We start from the raw sequence: 18,645 nt of genomic DNA on the forward strand, positions 1-18,645 counted from the left end.
CCCTGAGGCTGGAGCCTCTCTCACCCCTGCCTCGCCCTGCGTACCCTCCTACACAGCGCCCTGAGGCTAGAGCCTCTCTCGCCTCTGCCTCGGCCCGGCTCTGAATGTAAATATTCCCCTTGAAAATCAATAGGTAACTTTTGATTGGCTCTTGTAGGCTCCACCTACATTTCTGAATATTATTTCCAGTCACCCAGTGGCCATTTGTGTCAAGTTTGGGAACCCTGCCATGTAAAAAATTAAGTTGTCGGCGCTACCCACTTTTTCTAACCTTGACATACTCAGTTATCAAGTTTATCAGCTTTGGGGTACTTGGTATCAATACTTTGTATATTCCCATTGAAAAATAAACAAATCTGATTGGCTGTTTGTGGCTCTGCCCCTTTCTGAATTTGAATCGTAGTCACCCAGTGACCAACTGTACCAGGTTTGAGGCATCTGCTATTAACAGTATAAGAATGGTAGCAGCTTAAATATTCCCTTTGAAAATCAAAAGGTGAATTTTTATTGGCTGTTGTAGGCTTCACCCATCTTCAAAAATCTTAATCTCATACACCCAGTGACCAACTGTGCAAAGTTTGGGAGCCCTGCCATTAACAGTGTAAGAATGGTTGCAGTTTATATTTTCCCAGTAAAATTTGTTTTTGGCTCCGCCCACTTTTTGTAAACTAAACACACAGTCACTCAATGACCAAGTTTGTGAGCTTTCAGGTTCCTGGCATCAAAAATGTGTGAATGGAAGCAGTTTATCCACCAAGGAAATGTGATTTGGTGTTTGTGGCCCCGCCCCTTTAGTGAATTTGGACCCCAGTTACCCAATGACCGACTGTAGCAAGTTTGAAGCCTCTGCCATTAACAGTGTAAGAATGGCAGCAGTTTAAATATTCCCCTTGAAAATAAATAGGTGAATTTTGATTGGCTGTTGTAGGCTCCACCCACTTTCCTGCATATTAACCACTTTACCCCCACGCGTACAAATTTCTCCGTCCCTATTTCCATCCTTTAACCCCCAGGGACGGAGAAATCCGTACTTTCCGCGCTCCCGCCGCTGCCCGCACTCCCGCTCGCTCTAGCGCGCACTCCCGTGGATAAACAACGGAGATCAATGAACGAGAAAATCCATTCCTGTTCGTTGATCTAAGCCCCGCAATGATCCACTGCTTATCCGCTAAGCAGCGCGATCATTGTGGAAAAAAAAAACTTTCTCAGCCTCCTAGTACTTCCTGCAAGCGTCCGGAAGGACGCTTGCAGGTCGCATTAAACAAAAAGTTACTGTTGCCATCTTGTGGCCAAATAGTAAAACTACACCCTAAAGCATTTTTTTACATACAAATAAATTAGTTTTACACTAAAAATGAACTCCTTACCTCCCACACTCCCCAATTTTTTTTATTTTTTTTTTGTAATTAAAAATAAAATTACAATTAAAAAAAATACATAAATAGTTACCTTAGGGACTAAACTTTTTAAATAATTATGTCAAGAGGGTATAACACTGTTACTTTATATACTATGGGCTTGTAATTAGGGATGGACGCAAAACTGAAAAAAATGCACCTTTATTTCCAATAAAATATTGGCGCCAAACATTGTGATAGGGACATAATTTAAACGGTTTTATAACTGGGACAAATGGGCAAATACATTTCATGGGTTTTAATTACAGTAGCATGCATTATTTGAAAACTATAAAGGCCGAAAACTGAAAAATAATAAATTTTTCCCCACATTTTTTCCTATTTTCCCATTAAAACACATTTAGAATAAAATAATTCTTGGCATAATGTCCCACCTAAAGAAAGCCTAATTGGTGGCGAAAAAAAACAAGATGTAGTTCATTTCATTGTGATAAGTAATGATAAAGTTATAGATGAATGAATGGAAGGAGCGCTGAAAGGTGAAAATTGCTCTGGTGTTCAAGGGGTAAAACCCCTCAGTGGTGAAGTGGTTAATCCCAGTGACCAAGTGTGGCAAGTTTGAAAAAAAAAACACACATATATATATATATATATATATATATAGATAGATAGATAGATAGATAGATAGATAGATAGATAGATAGATAGATAGATAGATAGATAGATAGATAGATAAAATAGGTAATTAGCCTTTATTCTACTATGTATTGTAAAATATACATGGGGTTAAAAACAACTAATGTACGTCCTAAACAAATGTAAAGTATTATGAGTAAAGGACAGATGTCATAATATACAAACAATGTGTGAAATCATACCTGAGCAATCTGTCCCCCAGAATCCTTTGCAGCACACAGGTTGTGTCACGGTGGTCTGACATAAATGACTGCAGCCCTGCAGCGACAGGACAACTCCGCCCAGATCCACAGTGTACCTGTATAACCAAACCACACATCCTATAAGCTGGTCATTAACGACACGATTTCTCCACGTGGAGAGTAACGAAGGACAGATATGAAGAGTGACAGAGGACATGAAGAGTGGCAGAGGATAGACATGGAGAGTGACAGAGGATAGACATGAAGAGTGGCAGAGGATAGGCATGGAGAGTGACAGAGGATAGACATGGAGAGTGACAGAGGACAGACATGGAGAGTGACAGAGGGCAGACATGGAGAGTGACAGAGGGCAGACATGGAGAGTGACAGAGGGCAGACATGGAGAGTGACAAGGACAGACATGGAGAGTGACAGAGGATAGACATGGAGAGTGACAGAGGACAGACATGCAGAGTGACAGAGGACAGACATGGAGAGTCACAGAGGACAGACGTGGGGAATGACAGAGGATAGACGTGGAGAGTGACAGAGGATAGACGTGGAGAGTGACAGAGGATAGACGTGGAGAGTGACAGAGGATAGGCATGGAGAGTGACAGAGGGCAGACATGGAGAGTGACAGAGGGCAGACATGGAGAGTGACAGAGGGCAGACATGGAGAGTGACAGAGGGCAGACATGGAGAGTGACAGAGGACAGACGGAGAGTGACAGAGGATAGACATGGAGAGTGACAGAGGACAGACATGCAGAGTGACAGAGGACAGACATGGAGAGTCACAGAGGACAGACATGGAGAGTCACAGAGGACAGACATGGGGAATGACAGAGGATAGACATGAAGAGTGGCAGAGGACAGACATGGAGAGTGACAGAGGACAGACATGGAGAGTGACAGAGGACAGACATGGAGAGTGACAGAGGGCAGACATGGAGAGTGACAGAGGGCAGACATGGAGAGTGACAGAGGACAGACATGGAGAGTGACAGAGGACAGACGGAGAGTGACAGAGGATAGACATGGAGAGTGACAGAGGACAGACATGCAGAGTGACAGAGGACAGACATGGAGAGTCACAGAGGATAGACGTGGATAGTGACAGAGGATAGACGTGAAGAGTGACAGAGGATAGACATGAAGAGTGGCAGAGGATAGACGTGGATAGTGACAGAGGATAGACGTGAAGAGTGACAGAGGATAGACATGAAGAGTGGCAGAGGATAGGCATGGAGAGTGACAGAGGACATACATGCAGAGTGACAGAGGACAGACATGGAGAGTGACAGAGGACAGACATGGAGAGTCACAGAGGACAGACATGGGGAATGACAGAGGATAGACATGGAGAGTGACAGAGGATAGACGTGGAGAGTGACAGAGGACAGACATGCAGAGTGACAGAGGACAGACATGGAGAGTGACAGAGGACAGACATGGGGAATGACAGAGGATAGACGTGGAGAGTGACAGAGGATAGATGTGGAGAGGGACAGAGGATAGACATGGAGAGTGACAGAGGATAGACATGGAGAGTGACAGAGGATAGACATGGAGAGTGACAGAGGACAGACATGGAGAGTGACAGAGGGCAGACATGGAGAGTGACAGAGGGCAGACATGGAGAGTGACAGAGGGCAGACATGGAGAGTGACAGAGGGCAGACATGGAGAGTGACAGAGGGCAGACATGGAGAGTGACAGAGGACAGACATGGAGAGTGACAGAGGACAGACGGAGAGTGACAGAGGATAGACATGGAGAGTGACAGAGGACAGACATGCAGAGTGACAGAGGACAGACATGGAGAGTCACAGAGGACAGACATGGGGAATGACAGAGGATAGACATGGAGAGTGACAGAGGATAGACGTGGAGAGTGACAGAGGATAGACGTGAAGAGTGACAGAGGATAGACATGAAGAGTGACAAAGGACAGACATGGAGAGTGACAGAGGACAGACATGGGGAATGACAGAGGATAGACGTGGAGAGTGACAGAGGATAGATGTGGAGAGGGACAGAGGATAGACATGGAGAGTGACAGAGGATAGACATGCACAGTAACAGAGGATAGACATGCACAGTAACAGAGGATAGACATGCACAGTAACAGAGGATAGACAATGCACAGTAACAGAGGATAGACATGCACAGTAACAGAGGATAGACATGCACAGTAACAGAGGATAGACATGCACAGTAACAGAGGATAGACATGGAGAGTGACAGAGGATAGACATGGAGAGTGACAGAGGACAGACGTGGAGAGTGACAGAGGATAGACATGGAGAGTGACAGAGGATAGACATGGAGAGTGATGGAGGATATACATGGAGAGTGACAGAGGACAGGCATGCGCAGTAACAGAGGATAGACATGGAGAGTGACAGAGGATAGACATGGAGAGTGACAGAGGATAGACATGGAGAGTGACGGAGGACAGACATGCGCAGTAACAGAGGATAGACATGGAGAGTGACAGAGGATAGACATGGAGAGTGACAGAGGATAGACATGGAGAGTGACAGAGGATAGACATGGAGAGTGACAGAGGACAGACATGCGCAGTAACAGAGGACAGACATGGAGAGTGACAGAGGACAGACATGCGCAGTAACAGAGGATAGACATGGAGAGTGACAGAGGATAGACATGGAGAGTGACAGAGGATAGACATGGAGAGTGACAGAGGACAGACATGCGCAGTAACAGAGGACAGACATGGAGAGTGACAGAGGACAGACATGCGCAGTAACAGAGGACAGACATGGAGAGTGACAGAGGACAGACATGCGCAGTAACAGAGGACAGACATGGAGAGTGACAGAGGATAACCATCTGTAATAGGTCAGGTTACCTGCACCCTTCGTTGCCCGATCCGGCAGTAAATCTCGTGGAGCCCTTTGGGCAGATATATTTCAGCGCCGCTGCACACGACATACACTCAGACTCCGCCCTCACCGCCTTCTTCACATCACAACGCTTGGGCTGCAGTGATAATAGAGAAAGCGTATAAAATTACCATATTAATGATGAAAATAGCAGAGTTCCCAACTAACAAGCAAAACACTCAGTATTCAGACAGCGCTCTCTATGTATGTAATATGATGACAAGGGTGGAGATAGAGCATTTCTGGGGTGTGTGCAGCATGATTGGTGAAGCAGTGGTGGATTACATAGTAGTGACCCATATCACTATACATTACATTATTGTAGCATGATTGGTGGATGGTATCATCCCCAAACACTCAGTTTACTAGTTGTGAGGATTAGCATGTCTTGCCAATTTCTGCCTGCTGGTGGCAGTATTAAAGGATACCCGAAGTGACATGTGACATGATGAGATAGACATGGGTATGTACAGTGCCTAGCACACAAATAACTATGCTGTGTTCATTTTTTCTTTCACTGCCTGAAAGAGTTAAATATCAGGTATGTAAGTGGCTGACTCAGACAGGAAGTGACTACAGTGTGACCCTCACTGATAAGAAATTCCAACTATAAAACACTTTCCTAGCAGAAAATGGCTTCTGAGAGCAGGGAAGAGATAAAAAGGGGTCAATAGTTCATAGAATTTAGCTCTGGCATACTTCAATAAAACAGTAAAAACTTAAAAAGTAGATTTAAACATAAAATAAAACTGTGAAATATCTTAAAGAGTCATTTTTAGGAGAAGGAAGATAGATACAATTGTTTATTTCATTCGTTTATTTTCGCCTCAGGTGTCCTTTAACTCAGGTTACCCTCGACTTCAGCTGTCCACCAGCAGGGGGCTCTATGCTGTATGGAGACATTTCTGGTCTTGCCTTTCTGCAGGTGGTGTATTGAGCTGACCTCCCTGGACATTTTCAGAGCTCTTGCAGGACTCTTGAATAGAGGCCACACCTGCTGCTTGATGAGGCCAGAGAGCCAGTGCAATACACCTTATTATATCAATACAAAGGTGTATGTCTTTACGGTGTCCTGGGGTCAATCACAGAAACCAGTCCCGTTAGCCATCAACTCCAACGCAAGCACCAATCAAAGAGTTCACGGTTGTCAGAAGAAGTAACTCTCAGGAGAGACATAAACATATACGCATAATAGTGCAGTATCTTCTTATCTATATGCACCTTCCCCAATATTCATGCAGCATCATTGCCTTAGGGCAGGGGTAGGGAACCTGTGGCTGGGGAGCCAGATGTAGCTCTTTTGATGGCTACATATGGCTCACATACAAATCAGTAGCAGCACAGCTTAGTGTGGCAGCACAAGTAACATTTTCAAAGAAGGCACGCTACTGCTGTAGCACTACTAACTTACCCCAAAACGAACAGCAGCTCCAATTGTCCCACTCTGGACCCTGTCAGGTCCAGTCACTTTGTAGGACAAGATCCCTGCACTTTGATTGGCCCAATATGCTGCCTGTCAGGGTCAGGGATCTTGTCCTACAAAGTGAATCAACCCCCAAGTCAGCTAGCTAATTGTACAAGCTGTTAGTCGGTATTTCTCCTGTCTGGCTCTCGGGGAAATTGCTGATGTTGCTGAAACCCAAGAGAAGCTGAAGACGTGCCTGACACTTACGCTGCCTGGCGGATTACCTGTAGACACATCACCATGGCAACAGGGACGTGAGCCCCACTGTCTCAGTTCAAAGCATATTGTATAGTTCTCACGGAATTACATTTTAAAGTATGTGGTGTTTATGGCTCTCTCAGCCAAAAAGGTTCCTGACCCCTGCCTTAGGCGAAACACCAACATATTACATATGTAATGCGCTCACCAGATTGTTATACTGCTCAGTCACAAACAGCTAAAGTGCATAGGTACTCCAATACATACAGTAGATCAGCTCAGGACTCCCTTCAGCTTCCAGTACAGAAAAGGGCAATAATACATAGTGCAGTAGTCTGTAAACTGGTTGTTCCATTCACCGCCTCGTGTTCTATACACTGCAATCCGCACCTCCTATTGGTGGGTTTTATGCCTGTGTATCCAACATGCACCAAGTGTTCCGCTGTTCCGCATGCATCTCCCAGTGTGAACCAACACCGCTGTCACACGAATACGCTCACCAGATTCAAATGCTGCTTATTTCACAAACAGCAACAAGAGCATTTAAGGGATACCACAACTGACATGTGACATGATGAGATAGACATGTGTATGTACAGTGCCTAGCACACAAATAACTAGGCTGTGTTCCTTTTTTTCTTTCTCTGCCTGAAAGAGGTAAATATCAGGTATGTAAGTGGCTGACTCAGCCCTGACTCAGACAGGAAGTGACTACAGTGTGACCCTCACTGATAAGAATTTCCCCCTTTTTTTTATCTCTTTCTTGCTCTCAGAAGCCATTTTCTTCTAGGAAAGTGTTTTATAGTTGGAATTTCTTATCAGTGAGGGTCACACTGTAGTCACTTCCTGTCTGAGTCAGGACTGAGTCAGCCACTTACATACCTGATATTTACCTCTTTCAGGCAGAGAAAGAAAAAAAGGAACACAGCATAGTTATTTGTGTGCTAGGCACTGTATATACCCATGTCTATCTCATTATGCCACATGTCAGTTGTGGTATCCTTTAAACGTTATCTTGCTTTGCTTTATCTTCCTTCCCAGTTGTCACAGTAGACTTGGCATCAATCCTCCTTAAAGGAGAACTGTAGTGAGAATATGGAGGCTGCCATATTTAATTCCTTGTAAGCAATACCAGTTGCCTGGCTGTCCTGCTGAGCTATTTGGCTGAAGTATTGTCTGAATCACACCAGAAACAAACATGCAGCTAATCTTGTCATAACTTGTCAAAATTGTCATCTGATCTGCTGCATGCTTGTTCAGGGGCTATGGCTAATAGTATTAGAGGCAGAGGATCAGCAGGGCTGCCAGGCAACTGGTATTGCTTAAATAGAAATAAATATGGCAGCCTCCATATACCTCTATCTACAGTTCTCCTTTAAAAACTAAATAAACGCTCCCATTGCACAATACAAAAATCTGACAGAAGTGACAGGTTTTGGACTAGTCCATCTCTTTATAGGGGATTCTCAGGGATTAATTTATTTTCAAAAGCACTTAGTGAATGGCAGTTGCTCTGTCCAACTGCCAAAAAACTGTGTAGCGAGCAGGGAAGCTGGCCAGCATCATTGCTTAAATACTTTTTCGGGAATATCTTTATAAAAGATAAAAGCCATGCTGAGAATCCCCCATAAAGAGATGGACTAGTCCAAAACCTGTCACTTCTGTCAAATTTCTACTTCCTACTGTAAGTGACAGCATTATAGGAGAAAAGTAATTTATGGCTCATTTTACTCTGGAAAAAATGTACTTCTTATTTGTATATGTTTGCACATATTTTAAATTTTACAGTTTTTCGCTGTAGAGCCTCTTTAACCTCCTTGCCGGTTATCCCGAGCTCAGCTCGGGGTAACCTGCGCAGGAGCATTTCTCAGGCCCCGCTGGGCCGATTTTCACAATTTTTTTTAATGCCTGCAGCTAGCACTTTGCTAGCTGCATGCATATCCCGATCGCTGCCGCCGATTCGCCACTACCCCGCCACCCCCCCCTCCAGACCCCTTGCACAGCCTAGCCAATCAGTGCCAGGCAGCGCTGAGGGGTGGATCGGGATTCCCTCTGACGTCAATGACGTCGGTGACGTCATCACGATCGTCGCTATTGGCGACGAGGGAAGCCGAGCAGGAAATCACGTTCTGAACGGGATTTCCTGCTTGCAAAGATCGCTGGCGGTGATCGGAGTAGGTAGGGGGGATGCCTCTTGTCAGCAGCTATCATGTACCTAGCCTAGCTACATGAATTAAAGAAAATGTTTTTAAAAAGTGCTGCGCCGCCCCCTTGCTGACATTATTGGAACGGCAAGGGGGTAAGTAAACTGCCAGTAAATGTATTTCAGCTGCTCACTGAAAAAAAACCACACATTATTATTATTATTATTATTGATTTATAAAGCGCCAACATATTCCGTGGTGCTGTACAAAGTAAGAAACAAACATGGGGTACATAATACAGACAATGGTGTACACCAATATACAAGATACATAATTAGTGACAAAATACAAAAAATGATACAGCATACAGAATACAAAATACAGAAGCGGTAATGACAGTGATAAAAGTAACATGATGAATAAAATGTATAATACAGTCTGACATGCTTTTTTTCATGCCATTTTTCCTGAATTGGGTGCATCACTTTATGCCCCTGGCTGGGCTTCTTCCCTTTCAATGTGTGTAGGAATCTTGTGCATTTTTGCAATAAATACTTTGGAGGTACCTGACTGGCTGACTCCTGTCGCTTCTTGCTGCTAGAGATGGTCAATAAGATGATAAGAATCCAAACTAGCATGCAAATTTATTTGGGTTAGTCAGAATCAGCAAGAAGGACATTTAATTGATCCCAGGTCAGAGGGGCGTGCAATCTGCTAGCTTGCAAGCCCTATTTATTTGAATCTCATTGTAGCCAATATATAGAATGATGTTGGGTCTGGGCAATACATTTGTTAATGTATTACCATTATTATTATTATAGTTGCTTCCCCAGCACAGAGATCACCTGACTCCACCCATCTCCGCCTTTTACTAAGAGAGAATAACTGGGTGTGTCCAGCACTACAGCTCAGCAAACTTTATCTTCCTACCCATCTCCTCTCTACTCAGTGTTGAATAAAGCCCGTTTCCACTATTGGGAATTCGCATGCATTTCCCAAATGCAAATTTGCATAGGCAATACAAGTGGATGGGGCTGTTTCCACTTGTCAGGATTTCTTTGCGGTTTTGTGTGCAGGAAAAATCTGCATGGCAGAGCCATCAGAATTTGCTCGCCGCACACCGCTAGGCGAATCGCATACAATGTATTTAACAGGAAATTCACACGCGGTTTAGTTTATGCGAAATTTACCGCAAATTCTCATACGATTTCACATAAAACCAATGTAAAAGCACACAGGCACTGACATGGTTAAATTCACATACATACAAACATATGCAAAATCGTATGCGAATTTGCGGTATAATTCGCATACAAACACTAACAAATTCACATTCGCATGCGAATTCGTTACCGCGGTTTCCTCGACCATTCCGCACCGAAAAAAGTGGAAACGGGCCCTCTGAATAAGGGGTGAGAAGGGTTAATGCTTTTATTTAGGGGATGGGAAGGGTTAATGCTTTTTTTTTTTCACAATGAACAGAGACCAGGAGATAAAACTCTACAGTGGCTGCATCTCTGGCCACAAGATCCTAATCTCTTGGCAGCACAGGTAGATGGTGGATGGAGTCAGCTTAATGCACACAGGGAGATTGCCTGTTTTCCTGTCCTAGCTCCTCCCAGACTAACTTAAAGAGAATCTGTATTGTTAAAATCGCACAAAAGTAAACATACCAGTGCGTTAGGGGACATCTCCTATTACCCTCTGTCACAATTTCGCCGATCCCCGCCGCATTAAAAGTGGTTAAAAACAGTTTTAAAAAGTTTGTTTATAAACAAACAAAATGGCCACCAAAACAGGAAGTAGGTTGATGTACAGTATGTCCACACATAGAAAATACATCCATACACAAGCAGGCTGTATACACCCTTCCTTTTGAATCTCAAAAGATCATTTGTGTGTTTCTTTCCCCCTGCAGCTATCTTCCACTGAAGGGTCAGGCTGTTTCTTCCTGCAGAGTACAGACAGCTCTGCCTGTATGTAATTCCTCAGTATGTGAAAGCCCAGCCAGCTCAGAGGAGGATTTATCCAGCTTGTAAAAGATAAGAGAGAAGAGAGAAGCTGTCCTAATCTAAATAATACACAGGCAGTGTGCAGAGAGGGGCCTGGAGGGGGGAGATGCATCACAGAACCACAACACTGAAGAACTTGGCAGCCTTCCAGACACAGGCTGACAAGTCTGACAGGGGAAAGATACATTGGATTTATTACAGAGACTGTGATAGTAGAAAGTGCTGCAGTAAGCCAGAACACATTAGAATAGCTTTTGGAACTTGTAGGATGATAAAAAAAACAGGATGCAATTTTTGTTACGGAGTCTCTTTAAGAAGGGGAATGATGGATTGCGGGAGGAGTTCGGACTGTTGTGTGTGCCAACAGACTTTCAGTGTAATCTGAACAGGAAATGGAGGTACGGAAGCCAGCCAGTCAGATACCTTCTATTACGAATTGCAATAATTTCAGACATGCGTTGCTCAACACTTGGTGCATTGCTAATTAGAGCATCATAACAAAAATTTCAAAAAAATCTGACAGGTACTGAACTAATCCATCTCTTCGTGAGGGATTCTCAATATTTCCTTTATTCTTTACAAATGTATTCCTTGGAAAGGATTTATACAAAGATTCCAGCAGGTCTCCCTACTGGCTTGCACAACATTTTGGTAGTTGCACTGAGCAACTGCCGTTCAGTACGTACTTTTGAAAATAAAGGAAATCCTGAGAAACCCCCATAAAAAAATGGACTAGTCCAAAACCTGTCAGATCTGTAATATTTTTTACAAGCTATTGTAAGTTACAGCACCATAGAAAAAAAAGAAATCCATAGTGCATTTCATCCAATGTACATCTACATATGCGTTTTTAATTTTAAAATTTTTCATGCTAGTGGTCTTCTAATGCAAATCGCATGCATAAAAACTGTGAGGCTAAACTGGGGATTCAAATGAGAAGGAAAAAAATACAGATGCCTCTATGTGTGCAGATAGTGATCTCCAATAATTCCAATTAGATCTGCAAGCTGGTTGGCATTCTCATTATCGTATTGGCCATCTATAGCAGCAAGGAGCGACAGGAGCCAGCCAGTCAGGTACCTCCAATGTATTTATTGCAAAAAAGCACATCAATCCTTGCTGCTAGAGATGGTCAGTAAGATAGTAAGAATTCCAACTGGCATGCAGATTTAATTGGGTCACTCAATATCAGCAGGGAGGACATCTGATTGGCTCGGGTCAAATTGGTGTGCAAACTGCATTAAACTAGCTTGCAAGCCCTATTTATTTGAATCTCATTGTAGTCAATGTAGAGATTGATTTTGGGTCTGGCAAAGGAGATTGTTAATGTATTAGCTTTATTATTATTATAGTTGCTTCCCCAGCACAGAGGAGATCACCTGACTCCACCCATCTCCACCTTTTACTGAGAGATAATAACTGGGTGCAGTGGCGGCTCCAGGAATTTTTTTTAGGGGGTGCTATGCAGGTGCTGGACCAATTTCCGGGGGAGCTGATTCGCGCGCCGCGCCAAAAATGGGTGTGGCTAGGCGAAAAATGGGCGTGGTCATGACCGGATGAGGGCGGGGCTAACTGTAATTTAAAGTGAACCCAGGGTGAGAGTGATATGGTGGCTGCCATATTTATTTCCTTTTAAACAATACTAGTTGCCTGGCAGCCCTGCTGATCTATTTGGCTGTAGTAGTGAACTGAATTACACCAGAAACAAGCCATGCAGCTAATCTTGTCAGTTCTGACAATATTGTCAGAAACCCCTGACCTGCTGCATGCTTGTTCAGGGTCTATGGTTGAAAGAATAAGAGGCAGAGGACCAGCACGGCAGCCAGGCAACTGGTATTGCTTAAAGGGAGATAAATATGGCAGCCTCAATATTATTCTCACCTCGGGTTCCCTTTAAAAGTGCAACGCAAAGACAGAGGGCCCAAGTTTTGGTGACCCTTTTCCCAGAAAATTCACATAATTGTGCAGGTTTTCTCAAGAAAATACACGTAATGTGAGCAGATTTTAACAAAAAACACGTCCAATGACCCCAATATGCACAATCGTTATCAGATATGGCCCCAATATGCACAATCGTTATCAGATATGGCCCCAATATGCACAATCGTTATCAGATATGGCCCCAATATGCACAATCGTTATCAGATATGGCCCCAATATGCACAATCGTTATCAGATATGGCCCCAATATGCACAATCGTTATCAGATATGGCCCCAATATGCACAATCGGTAGCAGATATGACCCCAATATGCACAATCGGTAGCAGATATGACCCCAATATGCACAATCGGTAGCAGATATGACCCCAATATGCACAATCGTTATCAGATATGGCCCCAATATGCACAATCGTTATCAGATATGGCCCCAATATGCACAATCGGTAGCAGATATGGTCCCAATATGCACAATCGGTAGCAGATATGGTCCCAATATGCACAATCGGTAGCAGATATGGTCCCAATATGCACAATCGGTAGCAGATATGGTCCCAATATGCACAATCGGTAGCAGATATGGTCCCAATATGCACAATCGGTAGCAGATATGGTCCCAATATGCACAATCGGTAGCAGATATGGTCCCAATATGCACAATCGGTAGCAGATATGGTCCCAATATGCACAATCGGTAGCAGATATGGTCCCAATATGCACAATCGGTAGCAGATATGGCCCCAATATGCACAATCGGTAGCAGATATGGCCCCAATATGCACAATCGGTAGCAGATATGACCCCAATATGCACAATCCGTAGCAGAAATGACCCCAATATGCACAATCGGTAGCAGATATGACCCCAATATGCACAATCGGTAGCAGATATGACCCCAATATGCACAATCGGTAGCAGATATGACCCCAATATGCACAATCGGTAGCAGATATGACCCCAATATGCACAATCGGTAGCAGATATGACCCCAATATGCACAATCGGTAGCAGATGTGACCCCAATATGCACAATCGGTAGCAGATATGACCCCAATATGCACAATCGGTAGCAGAAATGACCCCAATATGCACAATCGGTAGCAGATATCGCCCCAATATGCACAATCCGTAGCAGATATGACCCCAATATGCACAATCCGTAGCAGATATGACCCCAATATGCACAATCCGTAGCAGATATGACCCCAATATGCACAATCCGTAGCAGATATGACCCCAATATGCACAATCCGCATCACCTGAAAAAGAAAAGAAAAACCCATTTACTCACCTACAGCCAGAAGACCTTCTTTCCCGACCTCCTGTCCCGAGTCCCGACCTCATTGTGGCGCGCAGCGCCCGCGCGCCCACGATCCTCTTCCTTCCCGACGTCACCACGAGACTTCCTGCCTGCATGCAGAGAGCAGGGCTACGGGAAAATGGCCGCCCGAAGTCTGCAGAACAGGGCTCCGGGCGGCCATCTTACCGTAGCCCTGCCTGCTGCTCCGTGCTGCCGGTGTGTGAACTGACTTGGCGTCTTTTAGACGCCTGAAGTCAGTTCACTCCAGGGGGTGCTTTGGGGGTGCTTGGACAATTCTAGGGGGTGCTCGAGCACCCCCAAGCACCCCCCTGGCGCCGCCCCTGACTGGGTGTATCCAGCACTGCAGCTCAGCAGACCTATCTTCCTGCCCATCTTCTCTCTACTCAGTGTTGAATAAAGTGTTAAAGTCTGGATAGGGGGTGGGAGAAGGGTTAATGTTTTTATTTAGGGGGTGGGAAGGGTTAATGCTTTTATTTAGGGGGTGGGAAGGGTTAATGCTTTTTTAGGGGGTGAGAAGGCTTAAAGGATACCCGAACTGACATGTGACATGATGAGATAGACATGTGTATGTACAGTGCCTAGCACACAAATGCCTATGCTGTGTTCCTTTTTTTTCTTTCTCTGCCTGAAAGAGTTAAATATCAGGTATGTAAGTGGCTGACTCAGACAGGAAGTGACTACAGTGTGACCCTCACTGATAAGAAATTCCCCTTTTTATCTCTTTCTTGCTCTCAGAAGCCATTTTCTGCTAGGAAAGTGTTTTATCGTTGGAATTTCTTATCAGTAAGGGTCACACTGTAGTCACTTCCTGTCTGAGTCAGGACTGAGTCAGACACTTACATACCTGATATTTAACTCTTTTAGGCAGAGAAAGGGAAAAAAAGGAACACAGCATAGTTATTTGTGTAGTGGCAGAGGAGGCAGGAAGTAGAAGAAACCGGCACTGCTGAAAGCTGTATTTATTATCCAGTATAAATAGTGGTGCATGCACATACAATAAAACAGGCTGTAAGCGCTGTAGTACAAAAATGCAAAAGTTCAAAATGCTGGTGGGGTACCTTGTGGTGCGGTGGGTGTCGGGTGCTTTAAGCCTGACGGCCGTTTCGCGCACGTCTGCGCATCTACGGAGGCTGCCGTTTTTTTCACAATGAACAGAGACCAGGAGATAAAACTCTACAGTGGCTGCGTCTCTGGCCACAAGATGTTAATCTCTTGGCAGCACAGGTAGATGGAGGGTGGAGTCAGCTTAATGCACACAGGGAGATTGTCTGTTTCCCTGTCCTAGCTCCTCCCAGACTTAAGAAGGGGAATGATGGGATTGGGGGAGGAGTTCAGACTGTTGTGTATGCCAACAAACTTTCAGCAGTGCTGCTCATCCAGATTCCGGATATCCGGGTAACCCGGATATCCGAACTTTTTTCAGCTATCCGACTGGATCCAGATTCCGGATACCTGGGCCAAAATCCGGATAGCTATCTGCGGATATTTTGACTCATGACCAGAGATGGGCCGAACGGTTCGCCGGCGAACGGTTCCAGGCGAACTTTGGGGGTTCGCGAACTTTTGCGGAAGTTCGATTCGCCCCATAATGCTGTATTGAGCAAAATTTTTAGCCTCCATTTCACTGTCAAACACACTGCTTTCAGTGCTAGAGAACCCGCCCACCCTCCCTCCAAGCTAGGTCCTTTATACCATTTGACTGGCTACACTAATTAGTTATGGGACAGCTGCTACACACTCTGCTAGGGAGATTTTAATTGGCCTCCCTCCTACCGGAGGGAGGAGGGTCTCTTCTGCCAGGGAATTATACTATTTTAAAAACCAGTATACATCATACCATAGCTGGGAATACATACATGAGTATACATCATACCATAGCTGGGGATACATACATGAGTATACATCATACCATAGCTGGGAATCAAACCCAGATCTCACTGTGTGGTGGGCATGTCACCCTAAGCACTGTACCACTACAGAAGTAAGTGAAGCTAGCCTAAAATTTAACATTTATGCTCAATGCAATAGAACCATTAGGTTGCTTAAAGGAGAACTGTAGTGAGAGGTATATGGAGGCTGCCATATTGATTTCCTTTTAAGCTATACCAGTTGCCTGGCAGCCCTGCTGATCTATTTGGCTGCAGTAATAATAATAATCCAAACATTTGTATAGTGCTTTTCTCCTGTCGGACTCAAAGCGCTCAAGAGCTGCAAGCCACAGGGACGCGCTCAAGAGGCCACCCTGCAGTGTTAGGGAGTCTTGCCTTGAACTCCTTACTGAATAGGTACTTGACCTAGCCAGGATTCAAACCCTGGTCTCCCATGTCAAAGGCAGAGCCCTTAACCAGTACACTATCCAGCCACTGTAGTGTGAATCACACCAGAAACAAGCATGCAGCTAATCTTGTCAGATCTTACAAAAATGTCAAACACCAGATCTGCTGCATGCTTGTTCAGGGTCTAGGGCTAAAAGTATTGGAGGCAGAGGATCTGCAGGATAGCCAGGTAACTGGTATTGCTTAAAAGGAAATCAATATGGCAGCCTCCATATACCTCTCACTACAGTTCTCCTTTAAGCAACCTAATGGTTCTATTGCATTGAGCATAAATGTTAAATTTTAGGCTAGCTTCACTTACTTCTGTAGTGGTACAGTGCTTAGGGTGATGTGCCCACCACACAGTGAGATCTGGGTTCGGTTCCCAGCTATGGTATGATCTGGTGTTTGACATTTTTGTAAGATCTGACAAGATTAGCTGCATGCTTGTTTCTGGTGTGATTCACACTACTGCAGCCAAATAGATCAGCAGGGCTGCCAGGCAACTGGTATAGCTTAAAAGGAAATCAATATGGCAGCCTCCATATACCTCTCACTACAGTTCTCCTTTAAGCAACCTAATGGTTCTATTGCATTGAGCATAAATGTTAAATTTTAGGCTAGCTTCACTTACTTCTGTAGTGGTACAGTGCTTAGGGTGACGTGCCCACCACACAGTGAGATCTGGGTTCGATTCCCAGCTATGGTATGATCTGGTGTTTGACATTTTTGTAAGATCTGACAAGATTAGCTGCATGCTTGTTTCTGGTGTGATTTACACTACTGCAGCCAAATAGATCAGCAGGGCTGCCAGGCAACTGGTATAGCTTAAAAGGAAATCAATATGGCAGCCTCCATATACCTCTCACTACAGTTCTCCTTTAAGCAACCTAATGGTTCTATTGCATTGAGCATAAATGTTAAATTTTAGGCTAGCTTCACTTACTTCTGTAGTGGTACAGTGCTTAGGGTGACGTGCCCACCACACAGTGAGATCTGGGTTCGATTCCCAGCTATGGTATGATGTATACTCATGTATGTATCCCCAGCTATGGTATGATGTATACTCATGTATGTATTCCCAGCTATGGTATGATGTATACTGGTTTTTAAAATAGTATAATTCCCTGGCAGAAGAGACCCTTCTCCCTCCGGTAGGAGGGAGGAGGGAATAGGTAGAAGGGTAGAAGGGTAGAAGGGAGGAGGCCAATTAAAATCTCCCTAGGAGAGTGTGTAGCAGCTGTCCCATAACTAATTAGTGTAGGCAGGCAAATGGTATAAAGGACCTTGCTTGGAGGAGGGAGGGTGGGTCCTCCAGCAGTGATGTGTATTTCACTCAATTAGGTGTGGCTCCAGGTATTAGATCTTTTGAAACATGTTTTCTATCATTTTTCCAGTTGATAGAATTTTTTTAAACTTTCAAAGTTCGCCTCCCCATTGAAGTCTATTGCGGTTCGTGAACTTTTTCGCGAACCGAACCTTTCGCGGAAGTTCGCGAACAGGGTTCGCGAACCTAAAATCGGAGGTTCGGCCCAACTCTACTCATGACCCGGATATCCGCGGATATTGCGGATATCCGGATCCGAAATACTGTAACTAAGGTGATGACGTCCTGGAGCCAATCAGAGGGCTCCCAGCAGAAGCCATAGCAACCAATCACAGAGGGGAACCCTGGCCTGCCCCACCTGACCTCATTGAGCCAATCACAGGCCTCCCAGCCTAAGCCCTGGCACCCAATCACAGAAAGGAACACTGGCCAGCCCCCCTGCATAATAAGGAGGGCTGTCATGATGAGACATATCGTCCTGGCTTGCTGAAGGCACACTGAGAGACATGCTCCAGTGCTGCTGGCCTAGCAAGTGCTGTACACAGTGATAAACCTAAAGCTGTTCAGTGATTAACCCCTTCACTATCACTACACTATTGTTAAATCATTAATTAGCTTGATGTCATTGTGTGACAGTCAGAGTGTGTGCTGCAGGCAGCTGCTATGTGTCTGTGTGTGTGCTGTGCACAGACCAGGCCAGCTGCTGCCTGCTGGCCAGCTATTAGCCTTAGGTATAGGTTAGGGATTAGGGGATAGGAAGGATTACTGTGTTAGTGTG

General features: G+C 44.6%; 1 protein-coding gene across 2 annotated transcripts in view; it reads right to left on the reverse strand.

The window, feature by feature from the left end:
- The window catches only part of STAB1 (stabilin 1), a 308,949-nt gene that overhangs the window by 278,706 nt on the left and 11,598 nt on the right, over positions 1-18,645 (reverse strand). For both annotated transcript variants that reach the window (XM_068251889.1, XM_068251888.1), the window contains exons 2-3: positions 5,112-5,242; positions 2,237-2,352 (exon numbers count right to left, since the gene is read on the reverse strand). In XM_068251889.1, the coding sequence (XP_068107990.1) occupies positions 2,237-2,352; positions 5,112-5,242 (247 nt within the window). The remainder of the gene's footprint in view (positions 1-2,236; positions 2,353-5,111; positions 5,243-18,645) is intronic.

The sequence above is a fragment of the Hyperolius riggenbachi genome, chromosome 9 (assembly GCF_040937935.1).
Source record: "Hyperolius riggenbachi isolate aHypRig1 chromosome 9, aHypRig1.pri, whole genome shotgun sequence".
Classification (NCBI taxonomy): domain Eukaryota; kingdom Metazoa; phylum Chordata; class Amphibia; order Anura; family Hyperoliidae; genus Hyperolius; species Hyperolius riggenbachi.